The following is an 11,352-nucleotide window of genomic DNA, read 5'->3' on the forward strand; positions in this document are numbered from 1 at the left end:
ATTGTTCATTTATACTTCATATTAAATGAATTTAAATATTTATTCTATGCATTATCTCTTTAGTTGGGATTTAATTCAAATTAAGCAATTAATTATTTGAATCATATTCAAATAAATTAATTCTCCCAACATCTATTTAATTTGAATCTTATTCAAATTTACTAATTTATTTATTTATATAGTTCACATCCAAATAAATGATTAATTATTTGAATCATATTCAAACAAAGAATCTTGTCTTATCAAGGAAAAAAAAAGAATGAGTGAATTATCGATTTCATTTTTCATCCAATCTAATAATACTAATCAAACTCCCAAGTTTCACAAACATGCCACAGTTTCGACATAGCACCATTATCTTTAGCGAATCAAGATAATGTTCCAACCATCAGAGTGTTACCTGGAATGAACACAACAGAACGCAAAAATACTAAACTCATGAGGCAATTGTTTCCTATTGATATTGCAAATAACCTATAATCAAATATAATTTAACCTAAATGGCGTGCATTTTGGGCCTTGTTCATGAATGCTGCAACTTTGATTTTAATGATTCAATGACGGCTGAGAAATCCTGATCACTGAGTCCATGAGATTTGGCTACCTTGTAAAGCTCATTTGCAGCTGCAGCAATCGGGGTCGGTTGCGATACGGTTTCGGCTAAACCCAGAGCAAGCCTCAAATCCTAAACCAGTTGGTCACATGAGAATTACGATGATGGTATATATATTTGTATGAAGTTGCTAAAATAAAACTAAAAGGCAATTACCTTCTGTTGATGCTTTAAAGGAAAGGCAGTGGGATAAAGAGATTGAATCATTGATGGCCCCTTGAGTGAATACATTGGTGCACTAATAGCACCCTGGGAAACCACCTGAAATGAGAGGAAGATTTTATGGTTCAATCTAGGTCACAAAGTTCTAATGCCCAAATATTTTGACAAGGACAAATCATGGGGTGTATCTGTTTAAACATGCTGATTTATTTATTAATTCGAAACCAAGCCTTCATTGAAAAATAGGGGGGGAAAATTACTAGGGCATACAAAAAATAAGTTAATCTAAAGGAGCTCCAACACTAATTATAAGAACGAAAAATAGGGGGGGAAAATTACTAGGGCATACAAAAAATAAGTTAATCTAAAGGAGCTCCAACACTAATTATAAGAACGCACCCCAATTTAAAAGAATGAGACCAAAATGATAATTACAAAAAGCTCATCTCTAGATATCTCGGCCCCTTTAAAAATCCTTTGTTCCTCGGTCCAGTCAAATAAATACTCCACAAAGTGGCAAAAAACCAAGATTGACACAGAACTCTTGCTCTATCACAAAAAGGAGGCTTCATGAGTACCTCATCAAGCATAGAGCGGCTAATTCATGAGATGAGAAGTGGGACAGAAGTCTAATATTATTTGACTTTTTTTTTCGAAGGCTTTAAGCATTGAGAATAAATTAAAGCACAATTATTCTGGGGAATACCTGAACAAGGATACTTGGGTCAAGTCCTACTTTTTCACTTAGAAGCAATCCTTCAGAGAATGATGCCATCATGCTACAAATATTTAGAAAAATAAATACAAATTATTGTCATAACTGGCTGGCAGGAGTACCAAAATAGCAATTAAGAGATGGGACAGAACCTTCCCATGATCATGTTGACAACGAGCTTCATTGCAGCTCCATTTCCGACTTCCCCAAGATAAAATTTTGACTATGTGAAAATAAAATATACAATGTGAAGGAGCAGCAATTTTCACCAAATCAGTAAGTCAAGTAACTAAATTTCTTACTACCTTCCCCATGATGTCCAGAAGCGGTGCAACTCTTTCATACAGAGCTTTGTCACCTGCATTTCGAGACACTACATCAGTATTCTAGTCTTTATGATAGAGAAATGAGATATATAGGAGAAGGCACAGAAAACAGGCAGTATGATAAATGTAACGAATCTACTGTGAAAATCTCCTCTGCACTCGCTACAAAGTACATACTACAGCACTCTTTTTTAAAAAGTTCAAGATGTGACGAAGTGAATTTTCTACAAGAAATATGACTCATGATAAACTGTTAATTCCTTTATGATATAAGTTACTGACCCGCAGTAAGAAATATAAGTTGTCCATCTTCCGCGGGCTTTTTGGAGCCGGAAACTGGAGCCTAGAAGAAAGTTGCAATTTGTAAGTTCAAATGTCAATTATTACAGTACGAACATCTGCAAGCAGTCCTAGAATGCTCATTATAATTGGTAACTGCTCGTTGTACGCATGGATATAAATATAATCCTACCTCCAGAAATAGAGCTCCCGTATCCTTTATACGTGCACTAATCAATTTAGAAGTAGCACCATCAACTGTTGAAACATCCACATAACTGCCAGTGGCAATAGTATACAATAAAATGTCTACACGATGATTAAAATAAATCACAGGGCTTCGTGAGAAAGCATTCAAATTGAAGAAATAGAAAGCTAAACGGAAGTGCCAGCAGGAGAAAGATTTAATAAAAAACACTACCACAATTTGCTCGCACTAGATAACATATACAAATTTTAGTAATACAAAGTGAAAAATCATATTATAATGTGAAAAGAGAAAGAAACAAAGAATAATAGAGTTATACCCTTTTCCTGGGCCCAATCCACTCGCAGCTCCATTTTCTCCCGTAGAAACATCCAACTGAAAATGGTGAAATAAGTTAGTTGAATCCTTTTTTTAGTTATGAAAACCAAGAAAGAAAAAACAAAAGAATATATACAAACCAACCCCAAAAGAAGCGAAGCTAAAGAAGAGGGCTTCAATCAAGCAAGATCAAAATTCAAACCTAACGGATAATCACAAAAGTCCCTACACACCTACGCCGGAAGGGAGGTATGGAACATAAAAGAGAGAACAAACTTTCCCTTGGATCACTCCACACCTCTCAACGCTCTATTGTTCATCTCTCTCCAAATAATCTAGAGTAAGACACAAATGCTAACTATCTACAAGAAATATCTTGCTAAAGGGTGGATGAAGCAACTCCTCGATCATAGAACTCCAGGCTGATGAACCACACTGATGCCAAAGGCCTGAAAGAAACGAGACCAGACAGTTGCAGTTTAATCACATGACTATAAAAGATAATCGAGGTCCTCGACTGCTCTCTTAAACATGATACAACATAGTAGACCTATCAATGAGGATGACCATCCCCTTAATTCAATAAAGATCCATGGTTAGCTTTGTAATGAAGAACCTGCCAAACAAAAACTCTAACCTTCATAGGGATTTAACCTTCCACAGGAAAGAAAAAACTAAAAGACTAGAGGAGGAGGGATTAACCAAACAAATTTAGAAAAAAAGATTTACATATCGACCCCTTAGAAGGATAACAAATCCAAGTGCAACAGGCCCTTAGCTTCTTCAAATGAGCTTGGCTCTACCACTTCTTTTGGGAGGCACGAGACTGAAAGTGTCACAGTGTCTGCATAGATCCCTCTTCCCTGGAAAAACAAAGAAATCTCCTCGTATAGATAAGAAGGCCAAAATATCCGTCATTTCTCTAATGGATAACAGCTGCAAAAAACCAGTGGAGAAGAGGAAGCCGCAAAGGAGGAAAAGAGAGAAGTCACCAAATGAAGTCTCAAGGGAAGGTGGTATAGGCGAGGAAATAAAAAGTAGAGGGGTCTATTACCCAACCACTTGTCCCCGTAAAAGAACATACACACTCCATTCCCCACCATGCTCTGAACAAAGAAAAAAAGAAAGGAAAAACACCTAAGAAATAGCTTTCCACAAGTGTGTGGAAGTGCCTTTCAAACTCCCACTTGAAATCCCCTTAAAATGGCGAAGACTGTATTTAATCGCAAAAACTTTGTGCCAAAGGCTATTAAAATTCTCAGGTAAAGTGCCACATCCATTTAGCCAAAAAAACTTCATTACATCCTAAGGTGATCAATGCCTAACCTTTTGAACTCCACTGGCTTGGATACCACACTCCAATTCACAAGATGAGACCCTTTATCTTTACCTACTCCCTCCCAAAGAAAGTTTCTTATACTTTTCTCCAAAGAATTACTAATGGAAATGAGACTCTAAATGAGGAAATACATCAGGATTCCCTTTAGAACAGATTGAATCAAAGTAAGCCTTCCTCCATTGAAAAAAATGAAACTGAAACAATTTTTGCAACGTTATTTGGATGGAACTTTTCCCTTTTGTGAATTTCATACTTTGTTTTTTATTTAAAAAAAAACAAGAAAAAAAATAATAAACAGTCTAAGAATGGAAGATAAAATATACTCACTGCACTTTCAGGGTCAGCAAGCATAGCAAATGTGACATCACAAAATGCGGCCACTTCCTGAGGAGAAGGCTGGTATCTGCATCAGCGGACTTGTTCAGTTATAATTGAAGTGTTGGAATAAAATATCAGAATCGAGTGAAACTCAAACAAATCTAAATTTCTAGCACACAAATTACGTCAATCAAAATGATTGATTGAAAATAAGAACAAAAACCAAAGGAAAAGAAATGAGTTTCTTGGAGGACCAAGAGTAAAGACACCCACTGTTTCAGTAACAATCATATGGGAGAAAAATGCAGCACATCAAGGATAATTAACAGTTGAAAAGCAATTCATTAAAATAATGCCAACACTATTTATTATATCGACCTAGTCATTGCCTATCTAGCAACTCATAACTCAGAACTTCCTCTGACCATTCTACTTTATGAACTATCTACTCTACCACTCTCAACATACTCAGATTCTAAATCGTTTCAGAATGAACTAGACAGTTTATCTAGATCGTGATGAGTATTCTCCAAAATTCAATGTTATTCATCTTGCGAATTCACAGATATCACTTATCAGATACTTGATTCTCAATTCTATTTTGAGTTATTTATTAGTCCTCCGCCAATTCAATTACTTAAGATTCTGATGCTATACAAACCAGACTCTAACGTCGCTGGTGAAATAAATCATTTGCACTTCAGTTAAATGGCCGGTTTCCCTTTTTAAGCTTTCCAGCTTCTTTGCACAGATGCACGTGTCTGATGGTTTGTTTCTAACAATTTCAATATAATCTTTGAGATAAGACATTATAACTTTTATTCAATGGAATTAACGTCAATCAGAACTGACCAATCTCTCACCGATCGGATTACTCTAATATTAGGATGGGGGAGGAAAAAAGAAGAAGAAAAATGGAAAAAACCGTATGGTCCCTTCTCCTGAACAGTGCTCCCTAACCAAAAGACCTAAAGAGTCAAAGACATAGGAACGATTAATTTTCCGACGTATAGTTGCTAGAGAAATCTGGAATTTCTTTCTTGGTATTTCTATAGCTTCAGGTTTTATGATAGCTACCTTGAGCATGCTCCTGGATGAAGAAGAAGAATAGGCAATTTTTTGAAGATAAGGTTAGTTCAGACATGGGAAGGAACTCATAAATTCTGTTTGCTTTGTTTGGGTGTTTCTACTCGGACTACAACACGTTCTTTGTAATTAATTCTTCATGTTTAAATCTAATAAATTTGAGAACGCCTTTATTACTTCAATGGTGTCGACCAATTGACTATGATGGTTTCTGGCTTCAGAGGGATCTGATATCCTCCCCTTTTCTATTGTACATAGAAAACTTTGAAACAGTTTCCTTTCCTATTAAAACATATTATTTGAGAACTCGTTTCAAATACATGTCTATTTTTAGTTTAGTATTTGGAAAACTGCTAACCTCCCTGGAACAACCAGAGCTTAGAGTAGCTCAATATCAAAGTTTCGATTCCCTATCCCATGTATCATATGAGGAAAAAAAAAACAAGAGTATTACAGAACGACAGGCCTATTACTCTCGTTCCTGGAATGTTATGGGTAAATGTAAGTTTGTAACTGGGAAAATGTGGGTCAATTGGAATAAATAAATATGGATCGATTAACACATCGTTTTACACGGGTTCCAGAAATAATCTTCTCCATGATTTCAAGTTCTTTCTCTTCTTTTCTTTAATAGAAATGACCATTTTTGGAGATAGGCCTTCCAAAAGAAAATAACTTAAGAAGCTGTCTAATTTAAGACTTCGGAAAAAATTGGAGGTAAAAAGAAACAATCTTTGAAGATAAGTCGATAATATCCAAATATCTCTTTCTGAAGCTAATTGTCCTCTTTTTCAAATTAGTATGATATATTATATTTTTCATTATTAAAGAAAAATAAATAAAATTTCTTTTTATTTTTATCTAAACTACTTTTATTGTTCATTAATAGAATCTGTTTCTGGTTCTCTAAAAAGATCCTTTTCATTTTTATATGAACTGTGATAAGCTTTTATAATATAATAAATACATAAATAAATGAAAAATTATTTCAAATGACAAAACTGCTGAAAATATTTACAAAATATAGTAACACTTCAAAATCTATCAATGATAGATAATGACTATCAATGTCACTAATAGACATTAATAGAAATTTATTAATGTTTGTCTATCATTGATAGATTTTGAGATTTTATTATATTTTGTAAATATTTTGATTCATTTTTTTTATTTAAAAGTAACTGTAAATAAATAAAAGAAATGTAATGAAAAAAGATATATTTCCTACTAAAATAAAGTTTAGTTTTTTCATTAAAAAGAAGTAGTATAGTTTATTTGTTACGATATCGACAACCTCATACTGCAGTTTTATTAGTTAAAATATTAGCAACCTTTTTATAATCTTCACCATACATATGATAATATATTTTTGGAAAAGAAAAAAAGGAAAGGAAAGGAAAAACTAGAAGAAGAAGAAGAAGAAGAGGAGTAGGGATATTTGCGGACATGAAATATATGTTTCCTTTCCTTGTTTGCCAGACACGATTACTTTGTGAGATTGAGAAAGTAATTCTCCGAGTTTCTCTCCCAATTCTTCTTTTCCTTCCCTCTCAAATCCTATTTTCCCAAGCACTACATAAAAGTCTTGCCACTACCCAGTGCTCCAAGAATGCTAACCACGTCACAGATGTATTTTGGAAACCAAGTCCTCAAAACCTCAGAAGGTATGGGCTTTGTTTGCATGATGGCATTATGTATGCAGTATATATGTATTAGGACATCAAGAACTTACTTTGCACCCAAGTTGATAAGAGGATCACATTTGCTCTTGGTCCTATTCCAGACTGTCACATCATATCTACAAGCAAGAGGAGACTACATATTTAAAAGATGTATGGGTAGATGATACCAAGGGAAACCGAATTCAAGTAAATAAAGCATGAGCTATCGGTTTTCTTCAACTGGAATAGCTAAAATACTTGAGACAAAAATTCTATAATTTGTAAAATAAAATGACATCACATTGTGATTATATCTTGGTCAACCTATACCATAGAAACGTTTGTAAGTTGATGGTACAGATTTAAAAGGAGGATCAAAAGGGAAACAAACAAAGGAAAAAGCGCTCATAAATCATACCCAGATTTTATAAGATTCTGTGCCATTGGTGAACCCATGATTCCAAGACCTAGGAAGCCAACGCGCAGCTTTCCTGCATATACAATAAGTGAGAGATCTGTTTTTGGATAATATTTTATTGATAGTATGATACTACAGAAGAAGGGAAAGCCCAAATAGAGAAATTACAAACGACCTTTCCAATTGGAAAAGGAGCGTAGAAAAGCTATAGTGGTGGAATAAGGGGAACATTTACACCATCCCACAACCTTATTAACTATAGCACAAAAAAAAAACTATAATAAGAGAGTTCTTTTTCATGGAAGATTCTTCTATTCCTATCTTACCAAATGTTCCAGTAAAATGCTCTAAAGTCTATAATCAGTGAGTGAGACCTGTTAAGTTTGCTAGGTAGTGAATTTTCCAGAAAACGAGAACAAAAACACCAAGTGGACAGACCAAAGCGAAAATGTGAAACTAACAAACCATGCCTCCAAAATTAGATATCACTGCACTGCTAATCTTGTTCCTTTCTTACTTTCAGCGGAAAACAAATCATTTTCATCGTTTTGGTACAATTTAATTGGACTGCTATGTCTTAACCCGGACTTCTTCAGAACTTCTATAGCTTTATTTGCAAATTGTTTGATCCTAATATGAAGATTTGAACATCAGTGAAGGTACGTCAAAGCTTTGACAGAAAGTCCCCAAAAAGGATTTAACTGAAAGCTGAAACCCAACTCCCAAAAGTGCAGGGGAAAGGCGTAGTCATGTAGTCACGCTCGTCAAAGCTTTAGCCGTAAAATCTATCCATTTTTTCACTCGTGAAACCATTTCTCAAGAATGATCACGAACATGCTTTCACCAACATTTTCAACTTCCACGATCCACTGATCCGATTCTCATTATTATGAAAACTAACTCCAATATAATGCAATGGCGGCTTCCATTTCCTAATTATCACTGGCCATGAAATTTGCTTTGAGCGCACATCACAAAGATTGGTACGACGACAGAGTCAGAGATAAGAAATCCAGCTCTGAAGTTCACTACCTTATTTTCTAGAACAAAACGTGAACAATTTCTTTCTAATTTGGATGGATTTATACACACCAATTCTCATTTATTATCAAAACTCTATCAAAGCTGAAAAATGATCTAAGATTGCAACAAATAAACGCAGTTCCGTTTAACAGCTACATGTAAGCTGAACTAGCTACAAAAATCTCCAATTACATAATGCCTTTTTGATACAGAAAGTAGAAAATTGGCACAACTAGAAAAACATAGATTAGAACTTCAACAGCTACGGATCACCATTATAGTTCCAAGGGCCAAAACGAGAACTATCAGTTCTATCTAACAAGGAAAAAATTATTCCCATCAACTCTCAACTAATATCACAGCTCTAGCAAAGCAGAAAAACGATCCTAATCATCTCCACCACATCCTTAACTCAAAATCACGACTGCAAGTAAGAAAATGCAGCTCCAAAAAACATAACAACTACATGTAAACCGAACTAGCTACAACCACAATAACTTCCATCATCCTTACGTCTTTTTTGGCACAGAATAAAGCAGCACAACCAAAGAAACATTACTAAGAACTCCACAAGCCGCCGATCACTATAATATTTCCTAGGCCAAGAATTATCAATTCTTTCTAACAAGGATGAATTTATTTATTATTATCAACTCTCAACTAATATCACAGCTCTACCAAATCAGATAAATTATCATAATCATTCACACCGCATACTCAACTCAAAGATCGCAGCAATGCAGATCAAAACTACATATAAACCGAGCTAACCACAAAAAACTTTCAATTACATTCTACAAGTTTTCTGGTACAAAATGCAGGTATGAAAATTACCGGCCGCCGCAGTCGCATCCAGAACAGAGGAGCCAAGATTTGACATATTGGAGTCGATGTCTTTTCGCTGTGCTACAAGACGAAGATCGTCGAAAATGGAAAGCGACGGACTGGACGAGAGAACCGCGCGACTACGATCAGCGTTACTTCAAACCGTGATTCAGATATTTCAGTGTTGAGGAAATGGACAATTTCACTGACAGAAAGCTGTGAGAGGAGAGAGCATTTGATTGGCGAGGGAAGCCAGTTTGTAGGCCATTAAAGCGCCTGATACGACGTCGTTTAGTGGGTTAGGTTCCAATTTCAGCGGAATTGGAACTTTTCGAAGAGAACAACAAAAACGACGGCGTTGCATCCTCCGGTCCTCCGGTCCTCCTCCAAAGCACTCTAGTTTGAAACGAAAAGAATGTGGGACCTCCATTAGACTTTAAAATATTGTGGTTTAAATTGCAATGTGGAAAAATTTTTAGTATTAGTTTACCTATCACTTTTATTCATAATTTGATATGTCATCAAATTATATATTAATTTATTTTGTAGACTGTATTATTAATGTTGAAGGAGAAATTTTGGACAATCACAAATTACACGTCATTTAATAACAAAATTACAAATCATCTAATTTAGGACTAATTAAAAGTTGACATGTGTCCCCAATTGAGATTGAAGACATAAATTGACGAGTCCCTGTGATGCCATATGTTTTCATCACAATCGTTGGATTGAATGAAATTAATTTTGTCCAATTTTATTTGGGTTAAAGTCTAATTGAACCCAAAAATAAGCTTAATTGGGCCTAAATGTCAACATTGGCCCAAATCCAATTAATTGGGCCCAAGAGCCTAGTCTACTTTCAACCAAGTCCAAGCCCATAAGACCCACCAGAAAACTCTATATATATAAGAGTTATCTTCATTTGATGCAATCATAAATTCTACACTCCAAAAAACCTAGAGATGTCTCTCCCAATAATCAAAAGACTCTCTAACTCCTAAAGTTGATCACAGTTGAAGATGCCCTTTGGAGATATAAGCATTATTCCAAGACTCCGACTCCATGAACATCGCGCGCTTTACTTTCTCTAATCAAGTGTAGGCATTCAACTGAGAGAGAATCAGAGGATCAAGTACTAGAGATCAAACCACATCTGCATTAAATTTACATAAATACGAATTCAAATCTATGAAATAAGATTCTCTAGAGACCTTGTGTGAATAAATTAGCATGTCCAATGAGGAATCTCTATCTCTCATCCTCTCGACATCCAAATAAAAAAATGGCACCAAAGAAAGTTGCATCTAAAGCAACTGCTACAAGCGGTTGCTATATAAGACTTGTCACTCAAAGGGGATCCTGCATGAGCAAGAATAAGACTCTGTCATCGCGGAGAAAATATGAAAATAGCTAATGGAATTTCCTAAAGGCAAAACTATCATCAGAGAAAATCCCTTGTTCAACAACTCTGCTCCTACTTCTAATCGATCAGAGAAAGAATTGCACTTTGATGTAGTGTATGTCATAATGACGGATGTAATAGTTGAGGCAGCCATGATAGAGATGAAGAGGAAGAAAAATCTCTTAATGAAAGATGTTGAGGAGTGAGACCATGAAATCACTGCCTTAAGAGATCAAATGCAAGTTCGAGAAACTATTGAGACAAGTCAAGCTCTAGCTGCCAAAGCCATTGACAAAGGAAAGACTATCTTACAGGAAAACCAACTGTAACAATCTACCTCTATTGTCGCCCTGTCAAATCAACAGCCACGGGATATAATTGTTGGGTTTTATGTCTTAAAACTCGTGGTTTGTAAACATTAGAACTTATTCTGAGAATTCAATAAAGTTTTTGTTGAATATATTTTTTTTTAGAAATCCAATAAACCTAAGTCCCTTGACTATTATATGAGTATTTGAACTTTATGTGGAAACATACAAGTGGATCAGGTTCAAGTAAGTGTCAAAATGATCTATAGTATATGAATAAGGTTGGGTACCTTATTCTGATAACACTATTGGATGCGGCCTACTCTGTAGTTGTTACAAAGAATTGTA

General features: G+C 35.1%; 1 protein-coding gene across 3 annotated transcripts; it reads right to left on the reverse strand.

The window, feature by feature from the left end:
* Positions 1-260: 260 nt before the first annotated feature.
* Positions 261-9,668, reverse strand: LOC120083818 (glyoxylate/succinic semialdehyde reductase 2, chloroplastic-like). Of its 3 annotated transcripts, XM_039039805.2 has the most exons (13): positions 9,301-9,661; positions 7,444-7,516; positions 7,097-7,162; positions 4,288-4,363; positions 2,623-2,678; positions 2,289-2,373; positions 2,099-2,159; positions 1,796-1,848; positions 1,643-1,713; positions 1,482-1,554; positions 770-874; positions 497-685; positions 261-400 (listed from the first exon to the last, which is right to left on the reverse strand). In XM_039039805.2, exons 1-12 carry the CDS (start codon positions 9,344-9,346, stop codon positions 524-526), a joined length of 927 nt encoding a protein of 308 aa, XP_038895733.1. In that variant the 5' UTR covers positions 9,347-9,661; the 3' UTR covers positions 261-400; positions 497-523. The 3 variants fall into 3 exon arrangements, with proteins under 3 accessions (XP_038895733.1, XP_038895662.1, XP_038895764.1); XM_039039734.2 differs by having other exon boundaries at positions 261-685; positions 9,301-9,668; XM_039039836.2 differs by lacking the exon at positions 7,097-7,162 and having other exon boundaries at positions 261-685; positions 9,301-9,524.
* Between the last annotated feature and the right edge of the window lie 1,684 nt (positions 9,669-11,352).

This window comes from Benincasa hispida, chromosome 1 (genome assembly GCF_027475165.1).
Source record: "Benincasa hispida cultivar pf3 chromosome 1, pf3_genome.v1.1, whole genome shotgun sequence".
Lineage (NCBI taxonomy): Eukaryota > Viridiplantae > Streptophyta > Magnoliopsida > Cucurbitales > Cucurbitaceae > Benincasa > Benincasa hispida.